The sequence below is a fragment of the Puma concolor genome, chromosome B3 (assembly GCF_028749965.1).
Source record: "Puma concolor isolate L17-30 chromosome B3, mPumCon1.1.hap2, whole genome shotgun sequence".
NCBI classification, from domain to species: domain Eukaryota; kingdom Metazoa; phylum Chordata; class Mammalia; order Carnivora; family Felidae; genus Puma; species Puma concolor.
In genome coordinates this window covers 46466505-46487441 of record NC_141672.1, presented here as the reverse complement: position 1 = coordinate 46487441, position 20937 = coordinate 46466505, and the positions used below count along the sequence as shown (strand labels likewise).

At 43.3% G+C, this 20937-nt stretch overlaps 1 protein-coding gene across 4 annotated transcripts in view; it reads left to right on the top strand.

The window, feature by feature from the left end:
• The window catches only part of SAMD4A (sterile alpha motif domain containing 4A), a 217466-nt gene that overhangs the window by 115853 nt on the left and 80676 nt on the right, over positions 1 to 20937 (top strand). For all 4 annotated transcript variants that reach the window (XM_086709710.1, XM_086709708.1, XM_086709709.1 and 1 more), the window contains one exon: positions 11681 to 12199. In XM_086709710.1, the coding sequence (XP_086565836.1) occupies positions 11681 to 12199 (519 nt within the window). The remainder of the gene's footprint in view (positions 1 to 11680; positions 12200 to 20937) is intronic.

Below are 20937 nucleotides of genomic sequence, written 5' to 3'. Positions count from 1 at the left end.
ACTGACCTAGACAAGCATTAAGAGACACATAAATGGGAGGCACCGTCCCAGCCCTCAGGGAGGCAGCATTCTTCATTCAGGAGAGAGTCACACAGCATGTACATCATTGAGCTGGTCTGTGTGGTAGAGAGGCAGTGAGGGCTAGAGCAGATCAACAGGGAGGAGGCAGATTCTTAAGCCACGTCATGGATGAGGATGGGGAGCACGAGGGGAAGGGTTTGGATGTATGCAGGGCATATCTACAGCAGAAAATATTTGATGATAAATCTTTTAAGATTTGAACTGCCACAAGTTGTCTCCATTGGTGTAGTGATAATCGATTAAGCTTTTTGTGTTTTTTCCAGTAAATAATGTGTTGGATGCTGATTGGAGGTCTGCTGGAGGTTCTGGGGGTTATCTTAGAAAATGGATTCTATTCCTTACAGAGTTGCTGGTTGGTTCTATAAATGGAGGCCTTCTTAAAGTATTTTTTCTACCTCTCTGGTCTGATTCTCTCCAATTTTTTTGTATTGCGGACATTTCTGTGGGGTACAAAACTTTTCCCATGGCTGTCTCTGACCCCACACACCCCATTAAGGAGGACAGACCCTAACACTGGGCCATCAACATTGATAGGGACTAAAGATAAAGACCCAACAGCTTAATAAATACATCTCCCCTTAAAGGTGGTGGTGTAAAGCTAGATTAAAACAAAATGGAGCATGCCTGGGTGGCTCAGTTGGTTGAATGTCCGACTTCGGCTCAGGTCATGATCTCGCAGTCTGTGAGTTCGAGCCCAGCGTTGGGCTCTGTGCTGACAGCTCAGAGCCTAGAGCCTAGAGCCTGCTTCGGATTCTGTGTTTTCCTCTCTCTCTGCCCCTCCCCCGCTCATGCTCTCTCCTTCTCTCTCTCTCTGTCTCTCTCTCAGCCAAAAATAAATAAGCATTAAAAAAAGGTTTTTTTAAAAAACAAAATGGGCCACTGCTGTCACTCCCAGCATTGGACCAGTGTTATATAAGTCCTCTTGCTGTTTTGGGGTCCTCTTTTGGTTTAGAATTCTAGACGGTATGTTTGAGGCTCAGAAAGGATGCACGAGAAGCTTTGTCTATAGTCTATAAAACCGTGGCTGTGAGCTCTTGTCTCCTCCTGCAACTTTCCCACAAAGTCTGCTAAAGCAAAGCGTCCTCATCTGGTTAGTGCTCCTGATTCTGGTCCAGCCACTGACCTCTGGGTCTCTTTAATTTCAAGGTGGGATGCCCAGAAGGAGGGAATAGCCCAAAAGGACAGAAACGGCCTTGGCCATTCTCATTTCTGATTACAGAACTTCATCCTTCTCTATTGTCCTTCCTGCCTTTCTTCCTTCTTAACAGAGGACTTTAGAAATTAAAAAGTAGCTCCCCTTCTCAGGAAAACCAAAACAACCTTATTCTGAGCACATCGACAGACCTACTTACCTGAAAATGAGTTTGATGCACAAAGAACAGGTGAAAGAAAATAAACTGCCTTTTCTGCTTACCTTTGCATAAATTCCTGGAGTTGGCTAATAGCTCAAGAGAACCAGAAGGAGAGGTGTGCCTCTCACTCCCTCTACAGGGCTATACCTAATGAGGAAAAGCAAGCAGGATTGGAAACGTTTGAGGGTTGCTTACCCAACTCAATCCTTACACAGTTGATTAGGCCCTTCTTTTCAAATACAGTAACAGTTAATTTGTGACCATGGATTTGAATATCCTCCCTCCACAGAATTGTCCATTCTCTCCTCCCCTAGAATAACTTTTACATGTATTTCAGATTTCATACCTAAATGAGTGATACATGAATTTTACAGTCAACTTTTCTGGCACGTCTATTTTGGGGATGTATATGTGCTGTTCCTTGGTGACAGTATTTACACACATCACAGGGCTCTTACATTCGCACTTACACTTTGGATTCCCATCTCTCGGGATGGGAAATTTTGCCTGTAAGTTGCTGAGCAACTTCCACATTATTTTAGAAAGTGTGAGACTTAACAGCCCAGACTCATTTAAAGACACAGAATGGCCCCCTGTTGTCACAGGTGAATCGGCCCTTCCCAGACTTTGTGAGGTTTGTAAACCTACTGTGGGAAGTGGCTGTTGTTCAGTTTGGTCTGTTGGATCAAGCATGAACTATTCCTTTGAGATTTGACCTGTGTATATTTCTCTCAGGACACTCCTTATGGACTCCATCTGGCCATCGCCAAAGATTTTAGCCTGGAGTTCTTCACTAATAGATACGATGGCAGGTAGGCTACCTGGGCAACAGTGTGCTTCTTTCAAAGTTCTCATTTGTAGAGCTGCTCATGGAATAAGGCCCGAATCTGAGTGTTCTCGGACAAAGCATGTTTTCCTCCTTTGCAAGGTCAGCATGAGGATTGCCAATTCATTATTCTGAAATGCTATTGGAGAGTCATTCTGTGGTGTGTGGGGTTTTGTCAGTGGTGGTCTGGGAGTGCAAGAACGGAACTGAAGTTTAGTGAGTGGGAAAACTTCCTGCTTTGGGAACATTTATAGCCTCTCCTCTGAGAGGTTTTTGGTATAAAAAAACTAGCTGAATGTGGTTTGTAAGGATTTGTCTTGCATTTGTCAAGAGTAAGGTAACATTTTCTTCATCTCTAATTTATATGACTCTTAGGAGACCCATTCCTGTGAGGTTTTATTAGAACATAATTACTTACGGCCAAAAAATTTGGATGTTACAATAGTTTTAACACAGCCCTATTGGCATTGGTTTTCTTTCTTTCTTCAACAGATGTTTGCAAGAGAGTCATATTAAATACATCTAATTCTGCTGCCTCAGCCTAATGAATCTTTATCATGAAGATTACTTTAATTGGTGTCAGTTACAATCAAGAAAATCACCCATTATGCTTTTGTTTTCCAGCACGTGGGGAAATTTTCCATCCTAACAATACTGAGAGGGGAATGTAGTAAAGATTTTGAAAATTAAGTTAGTCATTTTATTTTCCTCTTTTACACGTTCCTGTTTTTATTTGACACTAAAGCTAAAAGTAATCAGAATTCTGCACAGTCCAACTAGAAAGAGGTGACTGAACCGTTTCGGGGTGACCCGTCACACCTACAATAGTTTGCAGGTCACCGATTCTTCATTTAAAAGAAATTTCTAGGAAGTGCCTAAGATTTGAGTAAGAAATCCCAAAGTCTAACAAACCACTCTCAAACAGAATGCCTGGGAACAACTTTATGTAGCCATTTAAAAATGCGATTGATAAAGAAATGACAATGCATGGGAAAATGGACACAACATTACTACCCACATAGAGCTACTGTCTAGTGGAGAAGTACAGAAAATAGGTGTGATACACAACAGGTCACATGGTAAATGCTGTGGAGAAAAAGAAAGCAAGGCACGGTGGATAAGGAAGTGTAAGGTGAGGGAGTAATATGGGCAATTTAAAATACTGTGGACAGAGAAGTTCTCACTCAGAAGGCAACATTTAAGCAAAGACATAACTGAGAGGGGCTGGATGTGGATCTGGGTAGGGGAAAAAGCATTCCAGGCAGAAGAAACAGCAAATGCAAAGGTTGAGGGGTAGCACATATCTGGCATGTGAAAGAAACAACAAGGAATCCAAATGAACTGAAAAGAACTAGGGACCAGTAGTGGGGAATGAGGTTCCATCATAGAGGACTTAATACGTTATTGTATGGCTTTTGCTCAGAGATGAGAAACTGTTGGAATCTTTGATCAGAGAAGTGACATGACCTATCTTCCAGTATAAAAAGATGATTCTGTTCGTTATGTTGTTTGTGGGGCAGGAGGTGGATGGAATGCAGAAGCGTGGTGAGAGGTGGTTAGAATCTGGGTATGTTTTAAAGATTCAGCACACAGAGTTGCTAACGGATTAAACATGGGATATAAGAGGAGTAGTCAGTCCATGATGCTCGAAGGTTTCAACCCGAGCTACTGGAAAGATAGACGAGCCGTTGCTGAGATAGAACAGAGGACCGAAGGAGCAGATCTAGTGACAGCAAGAGGGGGAACTCAGTTTTGGACAGAGTAACTTTGAGATCATCCAAGTGGACGTGTAGAAGATGCAACTGAATGTGCATCCAAGATGAGACCTGGGCCAGAGATACAAATGTGGGAGTAGTCTGTACAGACATGAGGTCAAAACTGAGGCAGGTGGTCAGGGGAGCTGGCCAGTTTTATGTGCCCACTGGGAATGGGCAGCCTTAGACCTACAAAAGTGAGCCATGGCCAGGAGGAGGTCAGAAACCTGAATGTGAATCCCAGCCCTAACTTGAGTTCTTGGCCAAGATCTCAGGACTAGTTGACTACTGGTCTGGGTCCTTCAGGAGCAAAGGAGACCTCATGGAGCACCTAGTCATGCCAGTGCCCAGGAAGAAGAGTGACCAAGATAGAAAGTCCCCCTTGAAGAATGACCAGATCACTTGGGAGTGGTAAGTGGGTATTGTAGGTGTCTGTTCAAGTCACAGGTACCCTTTGAGGATGGTCAGTGAATGACCAACAGCTAATGACCCTCATGGTCCCAGAGAAAGCTCTAATGGTTATAATGGGCTATGCAGTCTACTACATAGATTCCTTTCTTTTCTAGTGAATTCAAGGGGCAGTAGCATTAAAAAAATATTTTTTAATGTTTTTATTTATTTTTGAAGGAGAGAGAGAGACAGAGCATGAGTGGGGGAGGAGCAGAGAGAGAGGGAGACAGACAGAATTCGAAGCAGGCTCCAGGCTTCCAGCTGTCAGCACAGAGCCCGATGCGGGGCTCGAACTCACAAACTGTGAGATTATGACCTGAGCTGAAGTCAGACGCTTAACCAACTGAGCCACCCAGGAGCCCTGGGGCAGTAGCATTTTTGAGTGATTTTTTGTTTTTTTACCAAATAACATGAAGCTCTAATTAGTTAACTAGTAAGCTATATTCATCAACTATTTCTGTGTAATAAATCACCCCAAAACTTAAGAGCTTCACATCATCTTCCCCTCACAGTTTTCTGAGGGTCAGAAATTTGGGACAACCTTGCTGGGTAGTTCTGGCTTAAGGTCTCTTGCATGGTTGCAGTCAAGATATTGACTAGAACTGGAGAATCCACTTCCAAGGTAGCTCACTCACATGGCTGGCAAGTTGGTGCCGGCTGTTAGCAGGAGGTCCGATTTCCTCCCCACACAAGCCTCCCCCAGGGCTGCCTGAGTGTCTTCATAATTGATGTGGCTACCTTCCTGCAGAGTGAGGGAGCCAAGAGAGGAGGTGGAAGCTACAATGCCTTCTATGACCTAATCTCAGAACACCTTACCGCACTCTATTGGTCACACAGACCTGTTTGGATTCATTGTGGGAGGAGAATACACAAGGGTGTGAATACTGAGAAGCAAGGATCCATGGGAGCCACCTTGGAAGCTGGCAGTCACCCTCCTTGAAAACGGAGAAGATTTCTATCTATCCAGTCCTTTATATCTGCTCAAAGCACCACTTGCAGCTATAGGGGCTCAGTAACTGCATGCTGTCCCAGTCCCCCATAACAGCTAGTCTAATCCACATGTCTTATATGGCTCCACCAAATTATGGGGATGTTTGTCCAGTCATTTCTAGCTCAAGTAGGCACCTTAGGAGATGATAGACAAGTGCAGGTGCCAGCACAAGAATCCCACCGTTGCCATGTTGGGATTTGCCATTTTTCCCCCTGACTTTTTAGGTGCCCTGTCAGCTCACATTCCTACCAAATGCATAGTGTCTGTTATTACCACTGGCCATCTGTCCCCAAGTTGTGCAGAGTTGCACTACATTTAGAAAGCTTTAGTACATGACGTGTAATAGAAATCCTTCCAAGGAGAATTTGACCATTTAAGATCCACTAGAATTCCTGCCTTTTATTGCATTTATTTAAACAGTACTTCTTGTGTGTGTGCACTTAATTTCCAGCCATTTCTCGCATGAACAAATTGCCTAAATATACTTGTGAGAAACCCTTTTATAGTAAATGTTATTAAACCGAAAACAAGGGTATAATAAAATAGCAATTTAAGGGTAATTTACTAACAACTGGAACCCTTAAACATTGACATACTATTGTGTAGTAATAATACCAGACTTGGTATTTAAGCACAATCTTTGTCACTCTAAGAATCATTGGGACAGTTTCCTAATCCTCATGGACTTTTATTATAGCTCTTTCAGGATTTTTTTACTACTCCTATGTCACTGGCTTGTAAATTATAAATCATCAACTTTTACCCACGTAAAACATCCAGCAAATAACATCTTTGCTCCTTATCTAGAGAAAATATTCAGAGAAAGTAGTAGAGGTGAGTTGGCACCATTGAATCTTGCTGTTCTTGGACCTCTGTATTCCAGAGTGTCTGCTAAATACAGTGGTATTGGGGTGTATGATAACAGAAACTGCATCACAGAAGTGATTGACTCATTGAAAGTTTCAGGATTTCTAAGTCTTCCCCAGTAAGGAAAATCTGTTGACTACGCATCTCAGTAAAAGCTCCTTGCTCTCTGGAAGGTGGTGTGAATGCCACAAAGAAGACCAATGGGCAGGGCAGCTGGACAGGACCTAGCTCTCATATACCAAGTCCCCACATGTAGGACCAGGCTTCTGTTTGAAGGTGGAGATGCTTATTCTCTGATCAGTGTCCTGGGGATGCTTACCCTGAGAGACTGACTCAGTACTAACTAGAAAGTAGTAGACCTTGCAATGCTGGCTTATTAGCTTGCCATGAGGAGCCATCATCAGAGGGACCAGATGTACTCCAAGTCCATATACTCAGCACAGGAAGGCCTCCACAGGAAGCCACATCATGATCAGAAACCATTTAACTCGCCCTGAAAAGCTATCATCACAGAATCTTGCAAGAGACGATCCAAGTCTGTATGGTCAATTCATTCTCACCCAGGAATGAAGATACCGGGAGCGAAATCATAGTCCAAAAGTTGTTTGGCGAGTGGATAATCAGGATGAGGGAGGCTGAGGTGACTGTTGAGTGGCAACAGGTTAGCTTCATGAGTTGATCTCAGAATGGGAATGATTTTGCCTGAAGGGCTGAACTGCTCAAAGCCAATGCTAACACTTAATTTTTCCAGAGGTGTATTCCAGTTTTGAAGAGGTATATTGTATTTTTTTTTTTTTTGATCACATAACACATTACCCAAAACTTAGCAGATAAGGAAAAATAAACCCGTTATCACATGCAATTCCTATGGATCAGGAATATGAGAGGTTCTGGCTCAGGGTCTCCCAAATGTGGTCCAGAGTGCAGTCATCTGAAGGCTTAAGGGGCCGGGGGTTCTGCTTCCAAGATGGTTCCCTCACATGGCTAGCAAGTTAGTGCTAGCTGTTGGCAGGAAGCCTCAGTTCCTCACTTTCAAGACCCCTCTCCCTACTGGGTTCTTTGAGTATCGTCATAGCATGGTAGCTAACTTCCCCCAGAGTGAGTAACCCAAAAGAAAGCAAGGCAAAAGCCGCCAGTGCCTTTTATAACCTAATCCATGAACTCACACACTGTCTTTTCCGCTACACTCAATTTGCTAGAAATGACTCACTAAGTCTAGCCTGCCCTGAAGGAGAAATGAATTCATTAGGCTCCATCTTTTAGACAGGAATGTCAAAGAAGGACATACTTTAAAACCCACAGTAAGTATCACCTACGTTGTCTCTGCAACTCCTTTTTTTCCTGCCCTTCCATAGCTGGCAAGTCTTCTGCTGATCCATGTACTCTACCGATACATTCATATTATTGTCTTTGTAAATATAATACACATATACACCTTTTATATGTAATTATATGTCATATATGATATAATATTTATAATGTGGATAATATGTTACACATTACACATATCGTCTATATTATAAATATTAATGTATTGAACTTATGGCCAAACTCTTCTAGCATGATAATCATTATGTATCTTTATGCTCATTTATATACCTCCATTCTGCCACCTCACTAGCCAGGGGGACCTGAGGCAAATTGCTTGACCTCTCTGTGCCTCTGTATCCTCATCTGTACAATTAGACTGTAATAGGACCTACCTCATAAGTTTCTTGTGAGATTTAAATGAGTAATTACACGCACAGCGGTTGGAAGAGTGCCTGGCTCATAGAGACCATTCAATACCATCAGCTGTCAGCGTGGTGTCTGTAGTTACTGCAGAATAGTTTGATCCAGTAGTACACCTCGGAAGACTGCCCTCAGAGGGCTATCTTGGGTCCATGTTCCCAGTGGCAGTACACAAAAGTCAGGGTGGTCTTCCTGGCTACACCACAGTCCCACAGCATCCAAGCCCTGAACCGAGAATGCAGAAAGAACCATTTCAGGCCTGGGAGGGACCAGGGCCAGAGGTCTCTTGTTTTCCTTTCCTCTTTCCTGCGCTTGTTCCTCCTCTGGCTCCCAGGTTACCCCTGACCCAGAGTGCTTACATGGAGATAACATGTTTAGTTTGCACTCTGAGTCCTATTTATGTTTTGTTTTTGTTCCTTTTTTTTTTTTTTAAGGCTGACCTTTTGCAGAAGGGTAGAATACCCAAACAGGGAAGTGACCTCGCAGAAACCTAGGGAGTTCCTCAGCCTCGTGAACTTGTATTAAGAGTTGTTCCTACATTGTATTTCTAAGTCTACGTTTTCCAGGGTGTATACTAGCTACATCTGATCATCTGATTGATGTCAGACAGATTGATCTTCCTCTCAGGACCTTTTGCTTCTTGCCAGTGCCTCTTGACCTCCTTGGGCTTAATGAATAGATTTTATCTTTATCCGAAGCATACTTGTAATTAAAAACATGCTGGGTGTTTGCTAAAAATGTATTGATGGGAAGTTAGAGCTGGTGCTTCCTCCGTCTCCCAAAGCTACTTTAAAAGGGAAGCCATACCTAACGGAATGCACCAGGGTTGTCTTTTGTCAGGTGACAGGTAGCTAAATATAGAGTTGGAGCTGGGAGGGACGTGCTGAGGTCACTTGAGCCCTCCTGCCATCCGCCTTCCCCATCTGAATGTCTCCAGCTCTGTGGCTAGCCCGTTCTGTAGCCTCCAGCCATACATGGCTTCTGAGCACTTCAGCTGTGGGTAGTCCAAGTTGAGATGTGATATCGGTGGTAATATACACCCTGCGTTTCGAAGACTTAATGCAAAGACAGGCATGTAGAATGTTTCCTCAATAATTTATAGTTGATTACAAGTTGAAATAGTATTTTGATACATTGGATTAAAGAAAATACATCATTACAATTAATTTCCCCTCCCTCTTTTCACTTTTCTTTTAATATTAGGAAGTTCTAAATACCGTGTGTAGCTCACATTACGTTCCTATCCGTCAGTGCTTCCTTAGGCATCTATCTCTATTCTTCAAGCCTCCAGCACATAGATTATAAGGCTTTCCTTGGTGACTCCTCTGGGTCTTTTGTCATTGTGGCACTTCATTTCTTCTCCACATCCAATCTTAATCTCTGCCGCTTTGATTTGAAGACTTCTACTTCAAATAGTTGGCTCTTCATCTTTTTATGAAATCCCCACTTGAAAAGAGTTGAGCTTCTCTTCATATCGTTCACCTGTAAGCCCAGTAGCCCCATTTTCTTTCAGCTTTTGACTTTCTACCTCTTCCAACCCTGATATTTTTTAATGATCTTCCCTGGGTAATCCTTAGACTCTATATATTACTTTTAAAACTCGGTATCCAAAACCAACCAACATGGCTCTAATGTGGGCCTGAGTACTGCAGAGACAAGTAGAAGAAATTATGTCCACCATCAAGTACTTGATGGTCCTTTTAATGCATTACCACACAAGGAGGGACAGATGCTGTTGGTAACAGTCTTAACTGATGAGGAAGTTGAGGCTCAGCTAGGTGAAGTAACTTAACAAGGTCCCACTGCAAATTAAGTGGCAGATCTGGGATTCATGCCCAGGTTTGCCAGGTTCTGGAGCTTATATTCATTCGTTATATATCATGTCTTCCTTGCCTGATACTTTTCTTTGAATACACCTTTGATCTCCAGGGGCTTTATAGTACTTGACTGATGCATTTGTAGCTTCTGGTCAACAATGATTCTTGTGGGGCGCCTGGGTGGCGCAGTTGGTTAAGCGTCCCACTTCAGCCAGGTCACGATCTCGCGGTCTGTGAGTTCGAGCCCCGCGTCAGGCTCTGGGCTGATGGCTCGGAGCCTGGAGCCTGTTTCCGATTCTGTGTCTCCCTCTCTCTCTGCCCCTCCCCCATTCATGCTCTGTCTCTCTCTGTCCCAAAAATAAATAAATGTTGAAAAAAAAATTAAAAAACAAAACAAACAAACAAAAAAAAAAAACAATGATTCTTGAGCTTGCTTTGTTATGTTTCTGTCTTACTGGAATTGTGAAGTCCTTCTGCTAAATTCCAGATACTCCCTTTCAACTCTGCAGATTCCTCTTGAAAGCCAGTAGGACTGCCCTGCCCTGGCCTATTGTAGGGTAATTTGTAGGCAAGAGGCAATGTCTTCAGCTGTCAGGAGTGTCTTTTCAGGAAGGGAGCTTTCTTTCTTGTGGCCTGAGATCTTCAGGATAACTATCAGTTTCCAGAACAAGCTACTTCTCAAAGGCCGGTCAAGGCAAAGTACATTGTTTTTCCATGTTTACCTAAAGGCAACAAGTGTGTGTTTTGAGTAGAAGGCAACAAGAAGGGATCCTTGAGAGTGTGTTAAAAATGGATCTTCTCACGAATGAACATTGAAGACATGATACCAAGTGAAATAACCAGTCACAAAAGGACAAATACTGTATGATTTCACTTACAAGAGGTAACTAGAGTAGTCAAATAGACAGAAAATACAGCGGTGGTTGCCAGGAGCTGGGGGAGGGGAGAAATATGGAGGGATCATTCAGTGAGTACAGAGTTTCAATTTGAAAAGATGAAAAAGATCTGGAAATGGATGGTGGTGATGGCTGCACAACATTGTGAATGTCCTTAAAGCCACACCACTGCATGCTTGAATATGGTGAAAATAGTAGATATTATGTTATATATATTTTACCATAATAAAGACAACTAACCAGATTTTCTATACATGAAGAAAAATAGCTTGCTTATCACGTGTGATCGGAGGTGGTACTGGAGCTAAGTCCCATCCTGGGTTTGAGATCACAATTGTTTTCTGAGGTAGCTTCTCATGAGAAAGTGCATCCTGCACTGAGATGAGGGGAGTTCTTTCTTTTTCTGACAGATTTCTCCATCTAGGAAGTTTTACTTCACACAGATGCCTTTGCCAGGGTGTAAACTGCTTTTCCACAGATGTCTGGGGTAGGGAAAGCAGCCTTACCTCCAAGGGATCCAATGAACGTTTGACAACACTTGCTTTTCTGTGGAGATTTTCTTATTCCTTATCCCCCTATCTGAAGGTGTGTCTAGACTTTTCTAAGAAAGAGTGCAGGGCTGTAAGTTCTATTTGGTTGTACCAAAGTAGTTGTAGCCTCTTTGGAGACCTGAATGGGAATTAGATTGAGCACCCGAACCTCTAAGAACATTTGTTCTGTGTTTCATTGATGTCAGTGCCCCCTGACATCCCGGAGTCAGTCATCCAATCTGATGAGTGGGCCATTTTGAGAAACATTCAGCCAGGGTACATAGATTGAGACTCTAACTAACCCATAGGAATTCTCTCTACAGTGCGGTGTTTCATGCCATTGTGGGTGTATTTGCTTATTTGCCCCGTATATTTTCCTTTTCAGGAATCATTAACCAATGGCAACAGGAATCCAAGGATAAAGTGATTTCCCTCCTGTTAACTCACCTGCCTTTGCTGAAGCCAGGAAACCTCGATGCAAAAGTTGAGTATATGAAACTGCTGCCCAAAATCCTGGCGCACTCTATTGAACACAACCAGCACATCGAGGAGAGCAGGCAGCTGCTGTCCTATGCTTTGATACATCCGGCCACTTCGTTGGAAGACCGCAGTGCTTTAGCCATGTGGCTGAACCACTTGGAGGACCGCACGTCGACCAGCTTCGGCGGCCAGAACCGAAGCCGCTCAGACTCTGTGGATTATGGGCAGACTCACTACTATCACCAAAGACAGAACTCCGATGACAAGCTCAATGGGTGGCAGAACTCTCGGGATTCGGGGATTTGCATCAACGCCTCCAACTGGCAGGACAAAAGCCTGGGGTGTGAGAACGGCCATGTGCCCCTCTACTCCTCTTCATCTGTCCCCACCACAATCAATACGATTGGAACCAGCACAAGTACAAGTAAGTTCCCAGGAAGCCCGTAAAGCAGTGTGCTTTGGTGACTTGCTGTGTGTGGCATGTCCCACTGCGAATGTCTGCTCTGAGCACCCCATGACCCTGGGAGAGACGGGCCGATGGGAATCGGCTGTGGGAAGGGGATCTTTGCATCCCATACCTGTTGCTCTTTTGACTCTGGAAAGATAAAAATGCTGGGCAGGTAGAAATGAGTGATGGTCCAAATTTGGGTTATAAACAGACTGAAAAATAAATACGTTTGAGAGAAGAGTAAGTGGTGAAAGAAGGAAACTTCCCGTTTCCACGAGTAGAAATGCCTTTTACCCGCATGCCTTTCGCCCTGGAGTTTTTGGATTTGCCAAAACACTGAGTTATGAGTGATTCTCTAAACCTGATTCTAACCCATGGTTAACCAGATGCCCTCATGGGGTTTGTGCATTTTCTTTTCTTTTTTTTTTTTTTTTTCTGTTTTCTTTCTTTCTTCCTTTTTTTTTTTTTTTTTCCTTTTTTTCATTTCACCCTGGAATGTTCCCTCCCTTGCACTTTCTGGGTTTTAGCCCCAGTTGTTGGGGGCACTTTTCCTCCTGACCAGGGAAGTAGGTTTGCTAACTTGAGAATGCTGCTCTGTGCTGTGGCCTTTTCTCACTCCGCCTCACCTAGGAGAGGCGGGTCAGGAACCGTTCTGCAGAAAGGGAGAGCAGAGGACAGCTTTCTGCTCTTTTGACCACTAAGGCAAAGTACCCTGCTCGCAGCTGGGACTAGGGCTGGGAATCCTCTGTATGGCTCCCCACTTAGGCTGAGCAAAGTGACAGACGTGCCATTTGTGCTTCTGTAAAGTGACAGTATGGGAGGGGGGCCTGTCATTGAACAGAAATCATCCATGCTACTTGCGTGTGTTCGTGAATACAGTGTCTGCAGTGAGATAACTTTCTCAGTGGAAAGCTTTTGTGGTTAGACCTTACGTGCCTGTCAACATGCAGGAACCCCCAATTAAAAGATCTGAGAGTATTAAGAATTAGCGGTGACAGCTTCTTGGCCTCTACCTCCACTTGGATCTTTTTGCTAATGGGCCCTTTTAAATGGCTTTCTCAAATACATAGGAGTGTCGAATTATAACTACGTTAATTGAAACAGGACCTTAGTGGAATAACTGAGGAAATACTTAAGATACTGCATTCATAATGCTACAAAATGAGATTTTTAATTCCTTTTTTCTCTATTTTTACACTGAGATATTGATAACTAGTACATTTGGGGAATTAAGTGATTATTGCATCATTAATTTATTATGTAAGAGGTTCTGAGGACAGTCTGTTTCACAGACTAGTAATCCGGGGAACAGTTTCACTAGCTTGTGTGTGACAAAGAGTGATGGCTGGGACTGTTAAAGCAGACACATGTAGGCTGGATGACAGAGCTTTTTGGCCCAAGTTTCCTGGGTCAGGGACAGAATCTAGTAATTGTTACAAAACTCTTTGATAGGTGGGAGAGATGTGAGCTCCAAGCTGCCTGCCCTCTCAGAACTTGGTCTTTTATATTTTAAGGGGTTGAATTTTATGTCACTTGTCTTCAAGTTATTCTTGGGTCATCATATTTCTGTCTCTACTGATTTGCACATTCAGGGCTGTGTCTTGACAAGATGTGTACATTCAAGATGGTTATCAGATTGTAGTCAATGGGTACTTTCCTTTTTTACTGTGGCCCTCCAGCCTACAGAGCGGTGGTGATGCAGAAATGACTGTCATGGCCTCCCAGATCTCTGGGTCCCTGTGTAGTACTTGAGCAGAAAAAGACTTGAAGGTTTAACGAGATAACTAGATTACATATGTCAGGAAGAAGAAAGGGGTTGGAGCCCTGTTTCAGAGCATTGGCAAAGAAATCTTAGATCTGTCTTCCAGCAAGTTTCATGCAAACACTTAGGCCATGTCAACACTTGTATTTCAATATCTCTTTAACAAAACATGAATGTCATTGCTTCAGTCTTCTGCATCGTCAATGGTGGTTAAATTGTGTTTGTCAAAACTGCCAACTTTTGGGTCATGCATTCACTCGTGCCTCTATTAAATATCTCCTGAGCACCTGTGAGGCAGTTTGACAAAACGGAAAGGACAGGAACCTTGGTGTCAATGCCCTGCTAAGTCCAAATCTCAGATCTACAGTTTGCTAACTACAACTTGGCCAAGTTACTTAACCTCTCTGAGCAAGGTCCTCACTTGTACAATGAACATTTATGATACCCATCTTTGAAGGACTGTGGTGAAGTTACTTTAGATTACACATGTAGATGCCCAGCGCTGGTCAGAGCTGGCAACAGGGTCTGCTAAGTGAATCAGTGAGAGTGGGAAAGACAGTGAGGAGCAAAGTGCTAACACTGAGCCCAGAGTCTGTGCCTGCATTTGCACCTTCTGGTTGTCATCTGATGAAGCACCTTTCCAGAGCCCAGGGCCATGCAGAGTAGACTAGGTGTCCTTGAGTATGCTGTGGCTTTTGACCATTTCACCGCAGTAGAAAATGGATTGGACTGAAGGCTCCAGGATCTCTTCTATTGCACTAAAGAGCTACATGTCTTCTCTCTTTCAAAATGGAAAAAGATATCTACACAAAGCAACATAATTTATAAATCATAGTAAGAGAACTGAGATCATTTAGTGCTTCGCATTTTCAAATTATCAGCCACATCAAGGACAGCTAATGAAAAGAAACTAACTAGAAGACAACCTCCTTACACAGTTTTTGGGTTTTAATCTTGGTTTATTCCACTAACATTTGGTTCCCTTGGTCATTATGCTCCAGCAAAGTGCCTTAGCATTTGTGGCCTCCTACCTGTGTGGATTCTGCATCGTTCAACTGCACTGAAAACACTATCCACTTTCTGGGTACCGAGTACTGTGTTTGAGTCCGTGGAAAATATAAAGAAGCTTAAGGAAAGTGATTCACTTTCAGGGAACCTATAATATAACAAGAGAGAGAAGGTATATCAATCAGTCTCACAATTAAAAATGAAATATCTTCTTTTAGCCAGACTAATCTGCAAAAATTTTGCATAAAAACCCATGCATTACATAAAAACGCAGCTAAAAAAAATAACAGCTGCCATAGGGCGATACAGGATTGTGTCAACTGAATGGGGGGTCTGTACTGTAAGCACTGTGAATGTTTGAAATGGAAAGATTCTTGTGAACTGCAGGGTCAAGAAAGCTTTTGCAAGAAATGGGGCAAGTAAGCTATGATGGAGATGGCAGGAGTGGGGGGACCAAGGGTAGGGGACATTCATTGCGAGCAAAAGGGTGGAAGTTATAGTGAGCACGCAGGGTTGGAAGACAGTGAAGAAGAAGGAAAGGTTCACGAAGGAAAAATAGCTCGTGAAAGAAAGCAATAAAAGTAGACAGGGAGGGGATCTGAGAGCTCTAAAGAGGCCAGCCATAACACCATCTGTATGACAGTGATATGAGCAATGCTGTAAGGGGGCCTGGTCTGCTATGTGCACGCCAGATGAATGACAAGGGATGACTACAACATCAGTGAGTTTCAAAGGTATCATGGGGATAGGAACAGGCATGGAGCAGAAGAAATGGATGCTAGAAACGTTCCTAGGTATAATTATTAGAATTAGGATTCAGTATTGACTTTGGACATACATTACAGATTCATTTATTTTTTCATTCATTCACTTAGGAAGTGTTTATTGAGTACCTACTATATGCTTAATCTACTCGAGGCACTCGGTGCGTCAGCAGACCAAAGATGCTCTCCCTTGTGGAGTTGCGTCTACACTATTACAGTATATGAGGAAATTATATAATGTGTTAGAGATTGATAAGTGGCATGGAAATAAGAAACAGAGTAGGGTCAGTAGGATCAGGCCTAGATGGTGAGGTGATTATAGTAATAAATAGGGTGGTCAGGGTAGACCTCATCGAGAAGGTGATGTGTGAACAAAGACTTGAAGGAGGTAAGGGGGTTAGCCAAGTGAGAGTCTGGGGGAAGAACAGTCCAGCCAGAGAAAAAGCTTGAGCAAAAATCCCAAGATCTTTTCCCAGCTTGCTGGGGAAAAGCAAGAAGACCAGTGGCTGAAAGAGAGTGACATAGACAGTGGTGGAGCTTGCAGAGGTAACAGGGAAAGACAGATCCTATGGGGCATTGCAGAGCATTGCAAGGACTTTGACTTTTGCTCTCAGTAAGCCAGGAAGCCATTGGAGGGTTTTTGGCAGACGAGGGACGTGACCTTACATTTTAAAGGGATCCCTTTGGCTCCTGTATTAAGAATAAACTATACAAGGGCAAGGACAGAAACACAATGACCAGTTAAGAGGCTATTGCAGTAATCCAGGCAGGAGGGTGCTGACTTTGCCTGGGGTGGCTGAAGAAGAAGGGGGAAAAGTGGTCAGAATCTAGATCTATTTTGGAAGTACAGTAAGTGACATTTCCTGACAAAATAAATGAAGAGTATAAGGGAAAGGATTCAAGAATGACTCGAAAGTTTTTGCTTCTGCAACTGGAAGGATGGAGAACATTTCTATTTATTAAGTTTGAAGGTAAGATTTGGAGTTGTGTCATCTGTGATGAATCTGTGTGTCCATTCGACAATCGGAGGTGTCTAGTAGGCATTTGGATGTATGAGTATGTAGTTTGGGAGAGAGGACCAATCCGAAGATAGACATTTGGGAGTTACCAGCACATGAGTAGCATTTAGAGCTATGAAACTGAGTAAGATTACCAAACCAGAGATGTCAGTAGAGAAGAGGACCAAGGACTGAGCCTGGGCACTTCAACATGAAGGCTGGGGAAGCCGAGGACAAAGCAGAAGAAATGCAGGAGAAACCATTGAAGTAAGGAAAAACTCAGGTGTGTGTATGTCTTACAAGGCGAATGAAGAACATTCGGGGAATGAAGAACATTACAAGGGGAAAAAGTGATCAAGTGAGTAAAATTCTACTGACGTGTCTACTAAGGTGAGAACCAAGAATTAACCCCTGGATTTATCAAGAAGGTATATTAGAGGTAAATTGGGGGGGTACTTCCCAGATGGTAGGCATTTGGGGGCTGAAGAAAGTTATGTTAGTGATTCCAAAGAGGTAAAAGGCAGGATAGGGAAAGAAACTAGCTACAAGCTCCAATCTTGGATGTGTGTTGACTTTGAGAAGGTGCTATAACATTGAGATGGAGAAAAATGATGTTTAGAGGGCATTAAAAACAGATGATGGTGCCATGCAGAGTTTTAGAAGGGATTAAGGTGAGGCTAAGAGTGGGAGGCAAAAACTACACCCTAATATAACAACAATCAACCAATTTTCATCCATTTAAGCAGACTCAAGAGTACCTTTTTATTAGTTGCAGATGTTAAATTAAGTGAGATCACATAGGACTTTTGGACCTTCTCTTCCATAATAAAGAGACAAATGGTTTGGGACAGCAGAGAAGTTGATTAAACACTTAGGGTAGCATCAAGGTGTTTCAGAAGAGAGGGAAGAATGTAATTTTCAGTACCTCACTCTCCTCGTAAGGCTACTCAGGGTCTGGTTACTGAAAGCAAGAATGTACAGATTCTTCATCATGAGCCCATGGGACCAGAAAGGACCAAGGTATTGGCTGTCACAGACTGTGCACAAATCTTAGTCAACTTTCTTTTGGCCATTATAAGCAATTCCAAGGGTAAGGTGCATAGAACCTGGCTTAGCATCTCTACGTTTGCTTCCTGTCTGAAGTCTGCTATAGAAAAAGCAAACCATTAGGAAAAGACCATTCGGGAAAAGTATCTCCTGGATTTCTTAAGAGCCCACAGAATCCCCTTGTGTGGAGGTCAGTGCCACCTCCATTACCCCGGACTGCCTTTCTAGCCAGTTTCTAGTCTTCACTGGTGGAGTTTGACCTGGAATGAAACTATGTGCTGTAGTTACAAATGAAAGGAAGATCATTGCGATACTTGATTTTTCTTCACATTCTTTACATTTGCTAGCCAGCCTGGTATGAGGCAAGAACTCTGAAACTTTGGGTAACAAAAATTATATTCCACTTAAACTGCCTGCTTCTACAGTCTCATGGTACAGCTTGGAACCTTCGCATTTCTTTTATTAGTCTCAGTTGATTTTTCTGATAATGAAAACCATACATTAAAAAAAATTTGGTACTGTAGGTCATCAAAAAGTAAATTAACAGTAATAGCACACAACTGCATATTGTTTACTACATGCTGGGTACTGTTCAACACCTTTTACATAAATATCACCTCATTTAATCCTCATAACCTCCGATGTGGGTATTATTGTTATCGCCATTTGACAGATGAGGAAAATTGAGGCACAGAGAGGCTAAGTAACTTGCCCAGTGTCACAGACCAACAAAGTGGATGAATTGGGGTTTGAACCCAGGCAGTCGGGCTATGGAGTCTGGCTCTGGACTTGAGGACACATGCCAGTCCCTCTTAATCCTATCCTCGGAGATTGGCTCAGTTACTAGCTAGTAGACCCTTGTTTGACTCTGAAGTTGTCCCTACGTGGGCCAGCCTCCCTTGAATCAGGGTTCTCCACAGCACACAGATGTAAGACTCTGCCCAAATTGCACCCCAGGTGCACTGGCTTTGCACTGACCCATCTATTTCAATATTAGCCCTTGGCGTTCTGTGTCACTATTCTTGGTTGACAAGTTTGCCTCCCCTTCCCAATCACAAATTCCTTGGGGACAAGGGTTGTCTTCTTTATCCCTCTTTCCTGGCACCTGGAAAGAACACCGTGTGGCTCAAAAAGTCACCGAAACTTGGGAGATGGCAATTTCCTGGCATCTGTTCAACTGCCATTCTCCCGTGGCAGAGTGTCTCTGTTAGATAATGGCTGTCTCTTGCTAAGGCCAGATGTGGCCTCCAAATCCTCCTCAATATGCCCCTCAAGGCAGCCACTATAATTCAATAAGAGATGGCATGTGAACTGAAGCCTGTCTGCCCGCCTTGCCATAAATGTTTGCTGAACAGTAGGAACTTAATAAATTCCTGGGCTCACTAGGCAGATGTTCACGAAGTTAATGAATTTCCAAAATAAACGAGAAGACGTCTTTGGGAGTTCACTAAGTATTTGGTGATAATATTGGTCATTTAGCCTTCTGTCATAATCCTCATAGTGACATTTGTTGTTGCTCTTGCTTTTTTTGTGTGTGACTTATTTTACCAACTAGGTCTCAGTACTAACAGACTCTTTTTTTTTTTTCTTTTTTTTTTTTTCTTTTTTTTTTTTTTTTTATTAAATTTTTTTTTTTCAACGTTTATTTATTTTTGGGACAGAGAGAGACAGAGCATGAATGGGGAGGGGCAGAGAGAGAGGGAGACACAGAATCGGAAACAGGCTCCAGGCTCTGAGCTATCAGCCCAGAGCCCGATGCGGGGCTCGAACTCACGGACCGCGAGATCGTGACCTGGCTGAAGTCGGACGCTTAACCGACTGCGCCACCCAGGCGCCCCACTAACAGACTCTTAATAACATACTGTGATCTTGATTGTGGCGGCAGTTATATGAATTTATTCATGTGAACAATGCCCTAGGGTTGTGCACAAATTCATACGCCCTCCCCACCCCCCACCCCACCCCCCAAAAATCAGCGTATGATCAGATCTGCTGAGATCTGAGTAAGGTCTACCATAGTCTCATTAATTGTATCATGTTAATGTCGAGTTTCTGATTTTGATACTGCCCTATAGTTAGATAAAATGTCACCTTCGGGGGAACTGGGAGATGGGTACATGAGACCTCTCTAGTATTTTTGCTGTTTCTTGTAAATCTATCGTTGCTTGAACATTAAAAGTTAGAAAACAAAAACCAGTGAGGCATCCAGTGCCTGGATATTTCTTGGGCTTTCTTTGGTCCTTGTTATTTGGCCTTATGGGAATGTGGAGGGTCCGTCCATTTATGGGAAAGATGGTTACTAGGTGCCATGGAACCAATACCTGAAACAAAACTACTCCAGCAGGAAAGATGAGGAGCAAGGGTCGTGGATCTCAGGGCAAGTGGCTCCTTTGGAGAGCCCTGACCTGCCAGTTGGAAAAACCCCTCCAAGTTCATCAACTGACCCCTTTAGCCAGGGCCAGCTCCTTCAGAGATACCTGTTTGGTTCAAGAAGTCCTTTGCCCACTGCCCTTCACTTTTCTTTTTTTCTCCTTTTTATTTTTTTTAATGTTTATTTATTTTTGAGAGAGAGAGAGCACAAGCAGGGGAGGGGCAGAGAGAGAAACAGAATCTGAAGCAGGCTCCAGGCTCCGAGCTATCAGCACAGAGCCTGACACAGGGCTTGAACTCACAAACCATGAGATCATGACCTGAACCGAAGTCGGATGCTTGAGCCTCTGCAGGCTAAAACTCTCCGAGTACTGATTGGCGGGCAGGTGCGAATGATCTCACAGTTCAGGAGTTTTAGCCTGCGGAGGCGAGAGAGAGAGAGAGAGAGAGAGAGAGAGAGAGAGAGAGACTGAGAGAGAGACTAAGCCACCCAGGCGCCCCAACCCTTCACATTTTCTTACAAGACCAACAGCCACTTCAAATTCATTCCAGTCAGTCTGCAAAAAACTAAGAGAACCCAGATATTCAAGGGAAAGAGAGACACCATTCAGCTTCAGGTAGCCCTGACAAGAAGAGAGGTCTTGTGAGTGGCCTCTTGGAAACTGAAACGGAAGGGCAAGGCCTGCAGACCCTGATTCTTTTTTGCAGGCGGCAGGTCTCCCCCATCCTAAGCCTCTGGTGTCATTGGGAGTTCCTTTTAGATCT